Genomic DNA, 18,499 nt, shown 5'->3' on the forward strand with positions numbered 1-18,499 from the left:
GCGAGGTCGGGTGCAGTGTTGGGGAAGTGGGGACGGGCTGCGGGGTGGCGCGCAGCAGCGGCGGCGGCCGGCTCGCACTCACCTCCTCGTAGTCGAGCCGGGCGGTGAGCGTGAAGACGCCGGTCTGCGGGTGCAGCGAGAAGACGTCGTTGGCCCAGTCGGAGACGACGCTGTAGCTGATGTGGCCGTTGACGCCCTGGTCGAGGTCTCTGGCGCACACCTCGCCGACGCGCGCGCCCCGTGCCGCGTTCTCCGGCATGTCGAACGAGTAGGCCGCCTCGGGGAAGACGGGCGGGTTGTCGTTCGTGTCCGTCACCTGGCCCACACACCCAGCGACAATCAGTCTCCCACCTCCTCCAAACTGGGTAAGGGGAAAGCGGATGCCGCACACGCTGCCCTACGGCCACCTCACTTTCTTACCCTTTCATCTCAACTATTAGCAGCGATGGGAAAAACAGACCGGTTACAACCGGTATCGGTATTATAGTTCTCAATAACCGCTATTTTCCGCTATTTGTTTGCTCTCGGTTATGACAAGGTTTCTTTATTTTTAGCAACTACCAGATAAGAAACTGAAATATCATTTAGCCGTAGCAACAGTGTTGAAATTTTTGGTTTTTAGATACATATTTTTTAAAAAAAGGAGTGATTTTTGTTCGTAAAATTTCCATAGCTGTGAAATACAGCGTGTATCAAAAATTATGTTATATTACAAGTGTGACAGAGCCAAACACACGGCGAAGTGACAAAACAGAAAAAGAAATGTCGGGTACGGCCTTTCTACCCTACATTCCCAGAAAGACGAACAGAATCGGCCGAGTATTCCGCAAACACGGCGTAAAGCCTGTTTTCAAACCGACAAAGATCAGAGAGTAATTTAGATCGCCAAAGGAGAAAAGGGATCCACTTGCAATATCGGGAATATACCGCATACTGTGCACATGAGGAAAAGTTTATGTCGGAATGACTGAACGATCATTCGACACCAGGATCAAAGAGCACAAGCGACGTTGCAGGTTGCGGCAGGTGGAGAAATCGGCCGTGGCAGAGCACGCACTGACTGACACCGACCACGTTGTAAAATCCGCCGACACGGAAGTTCTGGCTGTAGAGGAGCGCTATCACGCCCACTTTCCCAAAGAAGCTATAGAAATACAAAAACATGGGAATAGCTTCAACCAGAAAGAAAAAAGCATTAACGTAAACAGGTCCTGGTTTCCCGTGTTGCAGCGAACGACCGTCGTAGGTAGCAAGAGAACCGCACCGGAAATGACCGCGGAGAAGCCTTTGGACGTTGGCGCGCCAGGTGCATGTAAGTGTATTTTGGTGAAGTGCGAAGTGCTCTTACGACCTTATTTTGTGAAAATACGTGTTATGTTTACGTGTACTTCATAACACCTCACCATGATGCTGAGAAAAAAAGGGCTTGCCAAGCAAAAACGTAAGTAAAAATGAATATAGGCGCGAAATATCGCGGCAAACTAAATTACGTTTAGAGCATAAAATTATAGGTTAACTCCCAACATCGTCTGGTTGCAGATGACAAGCTACCTGTAACAAATAATGCACAAGTGGTCCTGAAAAACCATACAAACCGATTGTGAAGGTACTAACAAAAAGAAACGAATTGTTGTTTGAACCATATATCCTCATAATTTTCTAATCATTTACTAAAAACTTTCGCATTACGGATTAAATAAAACAGAAACGCACTGATGATGGCACAGAGGTGCTGAAACATGTTTGGGAACTTGGAAAAAACGGTGTTTTCATAAATGGCGGACCTTACATGCAACAGGTACATATAATCTGCGGTCGCGAGCTCGGCTCCAGTTAACCACCAGCAATAAGTGGTGAATGTTTGACAATGCCAGCCACTCGTGCTGGCGAAATGTCACTAAAATCATCAGACCAACGTCGGCCGAGGAACCCGAGACAGAAGACAACAGGCAGTTTGTATCGAAAAGAAGTATCCGCTTTTAAAAAATCGAAACTATCATGTTATTTGAGATATGTGCGTGGACAACGTTCAGTTGGAAAGAGCAGACTCTCGAGTTTCATAAGTTGCCGCTAGGTAGCGCGCGCTTCAGTTCAGGTAAAAATTGTGTCGGGACAACAGAAAGCATTTTGTGTTCTACGTTTTGCGCAGTGCGAGTCAGTAATAACTGTTCAGCGTGACTTTCGTGCTACGTATGGTGTGGATCCTCTTACAGCACAGAGCATTAGGCGATGGCATGAACGATTCGGAGAAACAGGTTGTTTGTGTAAAGACAAATCGCCGGGCCGTCCCCGAGTGTGTGACACACACGTCGAACGCACCCACCACAGTTTCACAGAAATACGTTCGCCGTGCAGCTCGACAGCTCAACATGCCCCCGATGTCCGTCTGCCGTTTGTTGCTTCGACTTACACACGAAACCATACAAAATTCAGCTACTCCAAGCTCTTCGTGCAGGTGACAAACAACAACGCGTGGAGTTCTCTAATTTCGTTCTTGGCAAGATGGAGGATGACTGTTTTCTTCCATGCTTAGTGACGAGGCAACATTCCATTTAAATGGAAAGGTGAACCATCATAATGTGAGAATATGGGGTACGGAACAATCACATGAAGTTGTAGAAAATGAACTGGACTCTCCAAAAGTTAATGTGTTTTGTGCTGTTCCACGGGAAAACGCCGAGAACACTGTTACATATATCGATATGCTTGAGAACTTTTTTTACCCACTGCTGGAGACTGAGTCGAAAAACTTCATTTACAAACAGTATGGGACACCGCCACACTGGCCTCTGGAAGTGCGGGAATTTTTAAATCAAAGGATTACTGAACGGTGGACCGGTCACACTGCACCGTGTGATTCAGCATTACGATACTGGCCTCCAAGATCACCGGACCTGACTGTATGCCATTATTTCTTTAGGGGGTTTGTAAATGACTCTGTTTATGAGCCTCCGTTACCAGTAACAGTGAATGAACAGAGACATCGCATAACAAGAACTGTGGAAGCTGTAACTCGAGACATGGTCGCTGCCGAACGGGAACAATTTCAATACCTCATACACATATGCCGTGCATTTCAAGGGGGCCATATTGTACACCTATGAAAAAGTATGAAAAAAGAAAACTTTTTGAGTTTCCCGTTCTCGAAAAATAAAATTCACTGAATTTGTTTATTAGTTTCAGAAATATGGATGTGCCAAACTGGATGATTGTTTTTGATACACACTGTACTTCAAATTTCTACACAATGCTCTAGCAAAAATTCTCTCGGACATAGGCTGCATGTCTCTTGAACATCAATGTACAGGTTTTCTGTTAAAACCAGTGGCGGCTCGTGGGTACACATTTTGCTTGTTCACGCATTTTTGCATTCAAGCGTGAAATAGCATGTGCTGCAAAACAATCGCGATTTGAACAATTTCATACAACAGCAGCCACTGCCAATAATAACAACAATAATAATATGCGTAACTTGTCTGACGAGAGAAAGAATTGTTCTTGTAGAATTTTGTTGTTTGTACATAATTAACCACGGTTTGGGGCAAGAATGGCATAACGTGTAAGCTTTCACTAATCTCAGTTCCGTCAGCCAAATATTACTGCTGAGACTGAAACTTCATTTAAATACAGGATGGGACACCGCCACACTGGCCACTGGAAGTGCGGGAATTTTTAAATCAAAGGATTACTGAACGACGGACCGGTCGCACTGGACCGAGTGATTCAGCCTGATGTTACTGGCCTCCAACGTCACTGGACCAGACTATATGTGGTTAGTGTCTGTGGGGGTTTATAAAAGGTTTTGTTTTTGGGCCTCCGTTAGCAACAACACTGAATGAACTGTGACACCGCGTAACAGCAGCTGTAGAAGAGAAGCTGTAACTCAAGACACGCTCGCTGCAGTGTGGGAACAACTTGTTTACCGCATTGACATAGGCCGTGCATCTCAACGTGGCCATATTGAAAAACTACGAAAATGTATGACAGAAAAAACAAAATTCACTGTATTTGTTTATTAGTTTCAGAAATATGGGAATGCCAAATCGGATGATTCTTTTTGATAGACCGTATACTGTGTTATTATAGAAAATGGGAAAAGCGATCAGTGGTATTTTAATAACAATAGCCGGCCGGAGTGGCCGTGCGGTTCTAGGCGCTACAGTCTGGAACCGGGCTACCGCTGCGGTCGCAGGTTCGAATCCTGCCTCGGACATGGATGTGTGTGATGTCCTTAGGTTAGTTAGGTTTAATTGGTTCTAAGTTCTAGGCGACTGATGACCTCAGAAGTTGAGTCGCATAGTGCTTAGAGCCATTTGAACCATTTTTTAATAACAATAGCGACAGGAACGAGCAAGAAACACACGACGGAACAATTGATTCAGATTTCCTGAGACAATGATGTACATGTTACCATGTCGCGTCCACCTCTGGTAGCGGAGTGGTCAACGCGACGGAGGTCATACCTAACGGCACGGGTTCGATTCACGGCTGGGTCGGAGATTTTCTCCGCTCAGGGACTGGGTGTTGTGTTGTCCTTATCATTTCATCCCCATCGTCGCGCAAGTCGCCGAAGTGGCGTCAACTCGAATGACCTGCACCAGGCGAACGATTCACCCGACTGGAGGCGCTAGCCACACGGCATTTCCATTTTTACGGTGTGGCGCGGTCTGTTGAATGTTACGCACGTACATGCAGTGTGCGAGACCAGACGCCACCCGGTATGTACGGTAATTTCTCGCTGTTCGTGTCGGACATTAGTTGTATTAAAGAATGGCAGCATCCCTAGTGTGGCAATACATTACGATGTGCGCTTTCAATCAAGTAAGAGGTCTCATTTGCTTTAAGAAATTAAGAACGGGGTGAGCCACAACAAACTTGCGACATCACACAAGGAGAAAAAAACTTTAGAATTCATTCACAATTCACAATAAAAATGGAAATTAGCTGATCTATTGCTTGTGTCTACATTTGTGCTTTTATCTGCTTGTAACTTTTGAAAATTAGCTAATTAACATCAAAAATATAGCTCGTCAACCTCAGTTTTCACACTTCAGCATTGACTATTTCAATGCTCAAATAGTAGGAGAATACTGGAGATTTTTTGTAGCGCTCAGCAATTTACCGCTTTTAGAGAAAAGCAGCGAACGCCGAACGGACTGTTTCATTTAATATTTTGATTCTGTGTACCTTGAAACCGAGGGAATCAAAATATTTCAATCTTTCTTCCATTTCTACGTTTATCAAGGGAATAATAGGAATAAAAAAGCAAAAATCGGTTATTCCAGAAACTGGTTATTGTGAACGGTTTTAACACTCAGGTCACGTTAAACTGGCGTTGAAAATTTATAAAAAGACAACAATGTAACTGAAAGTCGACTGTTTCATCGATAAATCACCATCCGGAATCTTTCGGCGACGTGTACGCTGGTCGCAACCAGCACCGCTCTACACACTGCCTCAGATGCCGCTCCTCTAAACTTCCTCAAACAGCGTTCCGTGAAAAGGGCATCTTCTTCCCTCCAGCGAGTCTCATTCGAGTTCACGGAGTACCCGCGTGTCGACTGAACCTACCGGTCACAAATCTAGCGGCACGCCTCACAGTTCCTTCGACGTCTCCCTGCTCCAAACGCTGGAGCAGTACTCAAGAATATGTCGCCATTTTCTAAAAGTCTCCCAATGCACTGAATTCGACCTTTCGCCTTCTCTTCGACAGACCTTACATGCTCGTCCCACTTCGTGTTCCTTTGCAGCGCTACGCCTACATATTTACTCGACGTGATTCTCTCAAGAAGCACACCACAAATATTTTATCGGAACTTACACGATGTTTTCCCTACACATGTACATTAACTTTAATTTTTTTGCATTTAGAGCAAGCTGCCGCCACTCAGCAAATCAAACAGAAACTCTGTCTAAATCATCACGTATCCTCCTGCTACAGTCACTCGACGACAGCACTCCCCTGTAGACTATGGCGTCGTAAGCGAACAGCTGCAGGCTGCTGCCTGCCGTATCCGACAGGTGTTTACGTATGTAGAGACCGCTTCCCTGGGGCGCTCCTGTGACAATACCCTCGTGCCTGATGCACACTCACAGTCCCAGACAACGAACTGCGTGCTGTTACTCAAGCGCGTATACGTAAAATACGTAAAAAATGTCGATTTTTTTTTTGTCACCACTTAGCTCTGTAGTATGCTAGAAATATTGTCTCCAGTTTCCAGAGTTGAATTCGCGCTGCAAATGATGTACAAATCATCTCGCTTGAACCAATATCGAGTGCCACGCCCACTTTTCTACATTTTTCGTTTCGTCGTCTGACTAGGGCTTCCCGTCGGGTTGACCGTTCGCCGGGTGCAAGTCTTTAGATTTGACGCCACTTGCGCGTCGATGGGGATGAAATGATGATGATTAGGACAACATAACACCCAGTCCCTGAGCGGAGAAAATCTCCGACCCAGCCGTGAATCGAACCCGGGCCCTTACGATTGACATTCTGTCGCTCTAACCACTTTTTTTTTTTTTAGGAACAATAATATTTTATTTATTCATTTAATTTTAATGTCCCAAAAGAAGAATCATATATAAAAAAGAAGGGAAAGAAATATAGGGCTGAAGTGACATCCTCGACACTTCACTGGGAGTACATCCTATCCCTCGCAACAACGTAAACCTGGGACTCCCCACCGCTTCGGGGGGTTATGAAACATGCTGCCTAGAAAGTTCGCAAAATGCGTTTTATATTTAGAGTGGCGTCGGATGATTTCGTGTTGTTCTAGTAGATAATGCCAATAGTCCATGCCCGATATGAAGGTCCGCGGGAGCGCGTAGTGCGATGCGCGTCCTCCAATCCGTCGGATTGCCGAAGTTTTTTTGTGAGGGGAAAAATACAGCGTCAGGGAAAAATAAAGCGTCCGTCGTGACCGTTGATTCGCCGGTGCGTCGGAGGAGGGCCATGATGCGTTGCGTCAGCCGCCAAACATCCTTTGCCTCACCGCACTGCAGAGAATGTTCGTCGGTGTCCTGCATGCCACGTATAGGGCAGAGCGGGGAATCCACCATGCGAATGTCGTACAGTCGTTGGCGGTTGACTGTCTTGCGGTTGATTAGTGTATACCATGACGATCGCGCTGCTGTGGTGAGGAGAGGTGTATGGACAGCTCACCAAATCTGTCGCCAGTTTCGTGTTGGGTATTTAAGTTCGACAACATTGCTGCCGTGGTGACGCCGCAAGTATCGATATATCTCACGGGTAGTGGGGATTCTTGTAGAAGGTATCTGTAACTGAACATAACTAAAATCAACAAAAAATCGCGCGACGTGAGAAAAAAAGAGGGCGAGATTGCGCTTACCGCCACCGGTGGTTCAAAGGACGTGGGAAGAAGCACATCCAGCATGGCCGACGTGATGACGTGTTGCCGTTGGTTCCAAGTGCGTAGCGTCGCTCGCAGGTATAGAGCTAGAGCCTTGTTCCGCACATCCGTGAGGTTAAGTCCTCCAGAATGGTGTGGGAGAGTTAAAGTCTTGTATTTGACCTTAAACAACATTCCTTGGCTGACATAGTATCCAAAGGCCGCCATTAATCTGTCAGCAATACCATGTGGCATTGGCAGTACCTGTGCCAGGTGCGGCAGTCGCGAGGCCAGGTGAACATTAGTGTAGTCCACCCTTTGGAGCAGGTCGTGCGTTCGGAGTGAATTGTTGCGTATGTGCAGTCGGACGTTCTGGAGGAGACGTCGATAGCTCGCCGCAGCTCATTGTCGTAGTGATCGGGTGAACAATACACCTAAGCATCGCAAGATGTCCACCGTCGTAAACGGACCGTGCAGAGCGTCCAGCCCTCGACCGATGTGCGTGATCTTGGTTTTATTCATGTTGACCCTGCTCCCCACAGCTACTCCGTACGTGGTAAGAAGGGTAACCACCTGACTTACTTCGTTCTCCGACCGGACGAGTATCATCAAGTCGTCGGCATATGCCCGACACGTGAAGGAGCTCGCACGGAGTCGGACGCCTGTTAGAGTCCGTCTAAGAGTCTGCATCAATGGTTCGAGCGCTATTGTAAACAGTATCATCGACAAGGGACATCCTTGCCTAACTGAGCTGCAAACAGGAATCGTTCCTACCTCCCTGCCATTGACTCTCACCGTCGAAGAAGCGCCGCGAAGGAGGCGCATGAGGACGGTAATAAAATCCTGTGGTATCGCCTTGCGTCGCATGGTCGAGTCAAGGAAATCATGGTTAATCCTGTCAAAGGCACGATCAAAATCCACCGATACGAACGCCGCTCGCATGCGACAAGCTTCCGTCAGGGAAATTACGTCACGGTATTTGCCGAGGATAGAATGTATGTTTCTCCGAACCTCTAGACAAGCCTGGTCTGGTGGTATTGTCTTGGATATTACAGTCTTGAGCCTTGCCGCCAACATTCGCGCAAAGATCTTATAGTCAGTATTGAGCATCGTGAGCGGTCTAAATTGATGGGCGCTGACACTCGCTGTCGATTTCGGTATTGGTATGAGCAGTCCCGCCATGAACTGCGACGGAACGTCCGTGTCAGGGCTCAATAACTCATTATACATCAATACCAACTGGGACATCATTAAATCCGCAAATGCGCGATAAAATTCGAGTGTCAACCCATCTGGCCCAGGGGATTTATGCACCGCACCCTTCGCGAGTGCGCCCCGGATGTCGTCTTCCGTTAGGGGTTCCAATAGCGCCTCTGCATCCGGACTATCCACCTCCGTTTGCATCTGTCGCAAAATTTCTTCTCCTGTCCGATTGTCCGTCGGCGTCCCAGTGAAAAGGAGGCGGTAATGCTCCAGAAACTCAGCAGCAATGTCCTGTTGTGACGTCAAGGGCCGACCATCGTCATCATGGAGCACTGTGATTAGGGATCGGCGATTACGCGCATGTCCCTTGGACACATGATGCATGCCAATACGTTCTCCATCGACGTTGTCCAAGCACCGAGCACGGATCGAAAGTCCCTCCAGTCGACGTCTCGAGATCGATAAAATGTAGGCCTGAATGCGAGGGACTTCCGCTTGACGCTCGGGCGATGGAGCCCTGGAGGACAGGTCGCGGAGCACCATGTAGTAATAATCAAGTGTATCTCGGAGCCATTTCGCTTTTTCCTTGCCATACGTTATGAGAGCTCTTCGTATCGCCGGTTTTGCACACTGCAGCCACCGCGAAAGAACCGTACGGTGCAGCGGCAGACGGCGAGTGCAAGTCTGCCATGTTTCTTCGATCCGCTGGCGACATTCGAGATCCACCAATAAGGATGAATTACGTTTCCAGGAACTACGACTACGCCAGACCCGCTGCCGTGGGAGGGTTAACGTGCATAAATATGCACGGTGATCCGTAAAAGCTGTGGACCAACGTTCAGCAGCCAACACGTGATCTTTAATCCGTCAGAAACATAAATCCGATCCAGCCTGCTCGCCGAGTGGCTAGTAAAATGCGTGTAGCCCTCTCGCTCCTCATGGATCTTTTCCCACGTGTCCATAAGGGCCATGTCCCGGTAGATCGTGTTCAATGCGTGGCAGGAGCTGAAATTAGGAGTTTGATCCTTCGGTGTGAGTACACAGTTAAAATCCCCCCCTACCAAGATGTGGTCATACCTCCCATGGAATAGGGGGGCAATCTCCTCCGAGTAGAATCGTGCACGCGCCTGTCGATTGTCAGATCCGGAGGGTGCATAGATGTTGACGATACGAATGCCGTTCACGGTCACAGCCGAACCTCGAGCCGAAGGAAGGTAATCGAGGTCACACATCGGAATCCCTTCCCGGACTAGTATCGCTGTGCCACGTCCTCCATCTGGAGTCGGCTCTAGGTAAGTGTTGTATCCATGCACGTCGGGAAAAGCAGCATTGCAGGTTTCCTGCATCAGCAGAATATCATCGTCTGTGGCGTAAATCATGTCCCGGAGAAGTTGCATCTTTGCAAGCGAACGTGCGGTGTTAATGTTCACTGTGCCCACCTTATATGCTTGGTTCGTTGTCGTTGTCATGCTCGTGTCATGTCATTGAGAACTCCAAGGGCTGTAGTCCACTATTCGTGCTCAGAGGGATGCCCGCCAACGGGCTGCCCTCCTTTGTTGTCGTTCCGTGGTGTGCATCCTGTAGGTGAGTGGTCATCATTTGGGGGTGGCAATTCCTGTATGTCTTCGACTGGTTCCGCCCAGTCGCAGTGGTCATCCATCCGAGAAACGTCCTCTGATGTATTTCGACGTGGCTGCCGGGACATTGGTGTCCCTGACTCCTTCGTCGGCAGCGCTGGGTCAGTCGGTGTCAATGAAGAGGGACCATCTGAAAGGCAGGACATCCGGTCACCATCTGACGGAATCCTGTCAGCGTCCTCTAAAGACACGTGTTCTGTGTCAGACAGTTCTTCGGCTAGGGTACCTTCCGTGTCCCCTAGGCTAGGGGGGGACGTATCACCCGAACTATGGCGACACTCTTTGTGACGCTCCGGCGGTCGCTGTTTGCGCGCCCTGCCCTCTGCTGCCTCACCGTGTTCGTCGATCGTTCGCTGGTCCGTTGCCGGCGCCACTGTCTCGACCTCTACTTCCACGCCGCGAGCTACATGTGAGTTTTCGGAATGTTCCTCCCTCAACTGACGTGACGTGGGTGTAGGGACATTCTCCGTGGGACCTCCGTGCTCCCGTAACTCAGTCTGCTCTTGCATAAACACGTCCTTGTCACGCTCCGAACTTGGCAACACCTCCCGGCGGGCCACCGACACGTACGTCATCGGCAGTTGCGTGGGAACTCCTCGCTGTGACGCTTCTCCATGTGGCAGTTGCACGACGCGGCGTTGTATGCACTCCGAGCGGATATGTCCTTCTCCACCACAGCCAGAACAGGTGCGTGGCTGGCCATCGTAGATCACAATAGCTCGACATCCGCCAATGTATAAATAAGATGGGATATGTTTAGTAAGGACGATCCGCACCTGTCGCACGCCGTTTAGCACAGGATAGGTACTAAAACTTGTCCATCGTTCAGGCGTATGACTAAGTACCGTTCCATATGGTCGCAGCGATTCAGTAACCATCGATTCTGGCACCTCAAACGGCAATTCAAAGATCCGAGTGACCCTCACACCCAATCCTGAAGGAGCTACTGTTACATCGCTGATATGGCCATCAGAGTGTCGAAATTTAAATCCTCTTTGAGCAGCGGAGAGTGTTCTTTCACACGCAGCTTCATCGGTCATCTTTACGTACATTGTACTGCTTACAATGGACAGGTGTATTCCAATTACGTCTGCAGCAGGTAAACGAACTTCTTCCCTCAAAAAAACGCTCTATTTCGAAAGCTTTAGGTCTGGCAAATTCGTTATCGAACGTAAATTGGAGCGTAGTCTTTCGAAAATTGTGTGCTATGACGATCGAGTCAGACAACAACACGCGCGAGTACCGGCGGTGTGCCGGCCGAAGTGGCCGTGCGGTTAAAGGCGCTGCAGTCTGGAACCGCAAGACCGCTACGGTCGCAGGTTCGAATCCTGCCTCGGGCATGGATGTTTGTGATGTCCTTAGGTTAGTTAGGTTTAACTAGTTCTAAGTTCTAGGGGACTAATGACCTCAGCAGTTGAGTCCCATAGTGCTCAGAGCCATTTGAACCATTTTTTGAACCGGCGGTGTAAACACTTCCTCGTCCACGCGCGCCCGCGGCCGGGGCAGCAGATCCGTGCCGCGCCACCGCCTAAAGCAGACTGCTGCAAATGATGTACAAACCATCTCGCTTGAACCAATATCGAGTGCCACGCCCACTTTTCTACATTTTTCGTTTCGTCGTCTGACTAGGGCTTCCCGTCGGGTTGACCGTTCGCCGGGTGCAAGTCTTTAGATTTGACGCCACTTGCGCGTCGATGGGGATGAAATGATGATGATTAGGACAACATAACACCCAGTCCCTGAGCGGAGAAAATCTCCGACCCAGCCGGGAATCGAACCCGGGCTCTTACGATTGACATTCTGTCGCTCTAACCACTCAGCTACCGAGGGTGGGCACTTTTCTACATGACTCCATTTTTGTTTCCAATATTTCTTTATTTCCTGCCATCGAAAGAGTCATCTACCGAGTATATGAGGCTGAGACCCATTTTACGATGCGATTAATTACGATTTATTAAAGAGATGTACAGATGGTGGAACACAAAACTCACTACGAAAGCTTTAATCATGTCAATTAGAAGAGATGCCCGAAGACTTTTGCTATCTACTGTTGTTAAAATTTCCTCATATGATGCTTGCCTGGTGTTCAGTGATGATAACAACTGAAAGAATCAGAGACTAGGGTTTGATGCACCTTGCTTCACTGAAAACCTACTGAAGAAGACAGATCATGTGGGTAGTTCTGAAGTGTCGGTGAACGATATTGCCGAAAGGCCAAGCCGGACGAAAAGAGCGACCTGAAGACCAAACAGATCAAAAGTATTGTTATGGCCAACATTAATATTCTGTTTCTGGTATGAATGATAATAAAATCTTCTTTCTGCATTTCCCGCAACTGTCATTTTTCAGTGTATAAGGAACACTTTCTGCTGAATCATTGCAGATAAAAAGCTAAAAATTGGCACAGACTATCTGTGGTACAAAGTTTTTCAAAGAGCATTACTGTCGAGTTTATTTAAATTTATATAAAACAAAAAGTTGCTGTGTGTTATACATATAAATCTTTGTTGCGTTAGTTCTAAGATTGATATTAAAAACTGGTAAACAGATTTCTTTATCAATTACTAAGAATTATCTACTACTTTTTTAAAGAATAACCAATGAGAAACTGTTCCTCGTGCGATAGTAAGTTTTCTAAAACTGCCCAGCAAAATCCCGATCAGATTATTTAACCAAAAAGAAAAGAAAATTCAGATCGTAGCCAATAACATAATGGTAACATGTGCAAAATTTACTCGTGTATTTTCTCATACGTCTCCACTAAAGAAGTCTTCGAGCCAATCGCATGCTGCGACCTACGTTGGCATTCTGCAGTATGGCACTTTGCCGAGCCTCTTCCGAATATCATGGGACCTGCCATCCACGGTTCGCAGGATTCGTGCAACAAAAGCGCAAGTTGAGTTTCTCAAGAGCGATTCTTCCGAAATCAGTGCTCATTTGAGGACAGAAGCTTTTCTCTCTCAAGGTCATTTATTGTATTAGACCTTTTAACATGCTCAAGAGTACTTCTAGCAAATCGACGTTGATGGTAGTGGCCACTTCACTGTTTTGGATGGTTTTCGATGTCAGTCGAGTGTGATTACGTATCAAACATACAGTGCGATACCACGGATCTGTATATCACTAGATGTTAATTACGAAAGCGTGACTGAAAAGCTGTAAAATATTAATAAACAAGTTTTTAAAAAGGGTCCTGAAGGAATCATCTTTAATATTGGGCCACAAACGAGTAGCATTTGAGTTCATTTGTATAAACGCGCGTTCTGTGTGGTGATACGACTACGCCCGTTTTCCCGTTGTCGACCTTGTTGTCAGTGTACCAGTTTGGCGTGCGGTCCACAAGGTTGCAGAGGAACGCAGGAACAGTACCATGCTTTTCTAGCAAAGAAAACTTGTCTTCTCTCGCCGTTCGAAGTGTTGCAGTGACGGAGATTCTGTTACTTCGCTGAGTGTACCTGAAGTCCGCTTGGGGTTGGGATATTAAGATACGCTGAGAAGGCAGGTCGCCTACAATCTGTCTCTCAAAAACTGCGACCAAGAAAACTAACATGATTGTTCATACATATGATTAAGGGGACTAAATTGCAATACAGCTGCTGCAAGAGTGTGCTAAGCTAATAACTGAATCAAATACTCTGAGGCTTATCACAGAAAAATGGCACCACGGAAGGCAGACAAAGAAGAAGCTATACGTTAACAAAGCGAACCGAGGTGAAAGGCTCCAGTTCAGAAGGTACAACGTTAACAGTGTGTCAGAGTGGTGCAATGATTTTTTATTTTGTGACGAGAGAAAAGTAAGTGCATTTTTAACGGACGGAGGGACTATAGTGTGCCGAAAGCCACAAGGCGGTCTGCGATTTCAGGCTAAACATTTGCAACATACTCTGGAACACGGCGGTGGGTGTGCTTTGGCGTGTGGCCATATTTCGTCAGCTGCTGGGGTGAGAGTACTTTCACTGCAATGTGCCAGTGCGAAATTTACACAGGTCTACAGAAGATTTGGTAATTAGATCTACGTTGAGATTTTTCCATGGTATTGGACCGACGTTCAGCTATGCCTTGTAAAAGAATGTCTTGTTTACAACTCCAGCGAAGTTGTTGAGACACGACGTGAATCGCCAGACCTTAACTACATAGAGAATTTATGGGACGAACACGACAGAAATATAAGTGGAAGAGCGATCAACCAGATAGATTATCTGAAAAAGGATCTGCAGGAAGGGCAATATGAAAATCGTGACCTCACGGAGTGGTGCCGGGAAATCTTGACCTCTGGAGGGCGGAGCTGGAGTATCAAAGGGCTGAACTGAGGTCGGGGGTCAGTAACGTTCCGTGATTAACAAAGTAACTTTTCAAATACGCAAAATTCAGAAGAATCGGAATTGCTTTCCCGTGTGCATACGTGGATTTCTGTGCAGTCCTCTCCCGGTTTTCTTCGTGGCTGTTGACTTTTAGTGAGAGGTACGTCACATCTGAGCACAGACCCATTAGGTAGCTCAGGTTAGTGCTTATTAATCGAAACGGACTTCGCGAGGTATAATTGAAGGAAATTAATTTCATTTCTTTCAGTGGAAATTTGAGTGTGTTTTGACCCACTGACGTCGAACTACAGCGAAGAGCTAAAGAAACTGATACACACGTCTAATATCGTCTAGGGCCCCCGCGAGCACGCAGAAGTGCCGCAACCAGATATGCTCAATAATGTTCATGTGTGGGAAGTTTAGTGACCGTGGGAAGTATTTAAACTCAGAAGAATGTTTCTGGAGCCACTGTGTAGCAATTCTAGACGTGTGGGATGTCGCATTGTCCTGCTGGAATTGCCCAAGTTCGTCGCAATGCACAGGACACGAATGGATGCAAGTGACCAGCGTCCATGGATTCATGAGGTTGTCTCCACACCCGTACACGTCCATCCACTCGACACAATATGAAACGAGAGTCGTCCGATCAGGCGACAAGTTTCCAGTGATCAACTGTCCAATGTCGGTGTTGACCGGCCCAGGCGGGGAGTCAAGCTCCGAGTTCTGCAGCTGTCAAGGGTACACGAGTGGGCCTTCGGGTCCGGAAGACCTTATGCGTGATGTCATGTTGAATGGTCCGCTGACACTTGTTGATGGCCCAGCTTTGACATCTGCAGCAATTTGCGGAAGTGTTGCACTTCTGTCACGTTGAACGATTCTCTCCAGTCGTCGTTGGTTCCGTTCTTGCAGGATCTTTTCCTGGCGTCAGCGACGTCGGAAATCTGATGTTTTAACGGATTCCCGGTTTCACGGTCACTCGTGAAAACGTCATACGGGAAAATCCCCACTTCATCGCTATCTCGGAGATGCTGTGTCCCATCGGTACTGCACCGACTATAACGCCACGTTCATATTGACTTAAATCACGATAACCCGTTATTATAGCAGCAGTAACCGATCTAGCAACTGCGCCAGACTATTGTTCTCGTATATAGGCGTAACCGATCGCAGCAACGTATTATGCCTATTTACATATCTCTGTAATTATATACATTTGCCTATACCAGTTTCTTTGGCGCTTCACTGTATATTCCTGTATTGTAGCCGTGAGACTCAAACTGTGTTGTTTAGCCAAGTATCTAGCTGAATGGCAGCGTTTATTGAACGAATTGAACGACACAAACTTTGTGAGATTTACTGGAAGCTAATAGATTACAAATATGTCGCGGAATTCGAATGTATTGTTTTTGTGAGACTCGTTGCTGACGGCAGACGGATCCTAATCTTCGTTCCTTCCTTTCTCTTATGCGTGGTTTTTCCCTACTGACGTTGATGTGTGTTTGCGTTATCGGTGGAAGTTTAGAGGACCAGATGGGCGCGTGTACCAACTGTTGGTGCCGAACATGTGCCAGTAGACCTAGGAATATTCCCGATAACAGTTACGAAGCCACGGGGCTTTCAGTTATTGCCTTTGGAGCAGTGAGGGGATTATCCTCGTCTCGCGCGTCAAAGTGCCGTCGGCGAGCCTTTATAAGAACGGCCAGACACGCGCAGCAGCGCAGATGAGTAACGCCGGTCCGTCAGCGGACGCTTGCGATGAGAGCGGGCCGCCGGCGCCGGCTGTGCTGTGTGCGGGCCTCGTGCCGCCGCGGAAGCTCCGGGCTGCAGAGCGCTCCAGAACGTGCCTGCTGGGACGGGGGCGCAACTGGCGCATTGCAGCTCACACTGCTTACTGTGATCATATTTGGAACACGAAAACCGCACGCTTTCGCCTATGACGCCCACTTCCGTTCACACACGTCCACGTTTGGTTACGATTGCCATTGCAGTCCTTCCGAGGACGGTGTGGCGGCACGAGGCGTTGCGCCGGCAGCCACTGTCCTCATCACCCCGGGTGCTCTCCGGCCACAGGCAGACGTCTGTTTGGAACATGAGCCTCACCACCTGGTGTCGTTTCCCCACCACCTGTCCGTCTTCACTCTGGTCCAGTCCTCGCCCTTTTTTCGACACACTCCTCCATACCTTTCAGCCGTCTACCCCTCGGGCTTCCTCTCGGTCGTTTTCTTCGCGTCTCCATTTCGTATATATTCTTGGGAATCCTCTTCTTTTCCGTTCTCTTTAAGTGTACATACTGCCTTAGGCTCTTTAAGCGCCCATACCCTGTCACCCTTCATATTTCTACCCAGCTCTGCAACGGTTTGTCTTTCACTATTTCCCTTACCCTTTCATTCATCATCCGATCTCTCCTCGTTACTCCTATCCTACGTCTGAGAACTTCGTTAGACATACCTGTAACCTGGTTACGCCTATTTATTTCATTACCGACGTTTCAGATGCATTGGTCAGTATCGGGATGCAGTAACTTGTTCCAAAACCAGGCTCCTACCGCTTCGCTGGAATGCTTCTGCCTGTCTGCCATTTCTTCCATTTTCCTGTATCACAAACCACGAGTACTCGACAATTTCCATCTCCTTCAATTGTAGACCTCCAATCCATATTCCGCCAGTCGGTCTCTCTTTATTTCTAGTCACCTAGATCTCACAATCGTACGGATGAAATTTCATTCCACTCTGTCTCACACTTTCTTCCCGACAATCTGGCTGCTCCCAGTTTCCCCACATCATCGAGTCCCCTGTCAACAACATGGCTTTCATCTTGTCTTCCCCATTTCTTTTCCGTCCCTCAGTCGTTACTTTTGTACACCTTCGTCGCCAGTTTTGTGAAGACCTCGTCGCTACTGCTGTGTAAGCCCAATTGCCACCATTGTTACGGTAGGCCAAGTTTGCGAGTTCGTGAAACAGCTTCTGATGCAGAACGCCGCCGAGACAATTTCTCCCTGCCGCTATTACACAGCTACTCCCCAGTGCAACGTAGCAGTATAGGAGAACGGAGGTTCTACAACACTGCAACAGATTAGTGACAATGTCACACAAATGAGTTAAAAAGGTTCACTTATCTTTGTGACTTGTCGAAAAATGTAGTCTGCAACGCTGCATGTAATATAACACAAAAGTGGCCCTCAATGGCCAAGTGCAAATAATCGCAGGTAAACTTCACAGCACATAGCAAATGCAATTACAACAACTGTCTGTTCAATTCTAAGAGTTCATTACACGACGTTCCCTGTCTAAGTCAGCCCTGGACGATGAACTGTAACCGAGTGGGCGAGAGCTGCTCTGCTGTCCCCAGAGTAGGCATCTGTCCGTTGTCGCCGGGTCACTGCCGGATTCTGCTAGGCCGGTAACTGGCCGAGCTGAAGCCGATATCTCCATCCTCAGCGCCGACCGTGTCACTGGCGAGTGCCGAGCCTCTATGGCACTGGCAGCGGCTCGCATCTTTGCGGCTGTGACGCTTTTGCCCTGGCTGCGTCTTCTTCGGACGATGCAGCAGTTATCTGTTCGAGACCACACTGAAAAGGAGAGGTGAAAATGCGCTACCCTCTTTCACAGCATTTGTTTGCTGGAACCAGTCCGTCCTTTTGAAGGGTCTCTGCATGAGCCTCTTCACGATTTTGCCATACCGCACGGCTTCATTTGTGTGCCACTGGCAACTCAATTGTTGGTGCAAATGATCTATTACCCTAGATGTAAAGAAGAAAAGGGAAAAGGTTGAGCAGCTGAGTGTGTATGGAGTGGCCACTGTATACTATCCATATTTCGTTATAACATTTCATTAGGGTAATAGTACTTCTCTGAGCCCCACACGCTTGTTTGATACATTTAAGTACCATATTTCAATGAATCTTTTCTTTCTTCTTCTTGTCCGATCTGTTGAATGTATGAATGAAAGTGTGCAAGGATTTCAGTGTGTAGATCCATGGGAGTGCAGTAGTTTGCCACTGTGTCAGAGC

At 47.7% G+C, this 18,499-nt stretch overlaps 1 protein-coding gene across 1 annotated transcript in view; it reads right to left on the reverse strand.

The window, feature by feature from the left end:
* Positions 1–18,499, reverse strand: part of LOC124803478 (cadherin-related tumor suppressor) — a 491,307-nt gene that overhangs the window by 426,681 nt on the left and 46,127 nt on the right. Inside the window, exon 3 of the mRNA XM_047264670.1 lies at positions 83–316. Within this exon, the coding sequence (XP_047120626.1) occupies positions 83–316 (234 nt within the window). The remainder of the gene's footprint in view (positions 1–82; positions 317–18,499) is intronic.

Source organism: Schistocerca piceifrons, chromosome 6, assembly GCF_021461385.2.
Source record: "Schistocerca piceifrons isolate TAMUIC-IGC-003096 chromosome 6, iqSchPice1.1, whole genome shotgun sequence".
NCBI lineage: Eukaryota > Metazoa > Arthropoda > Insecta > Orthoptera > Acrididae > Schistocerca > Schistocerca piceifrons.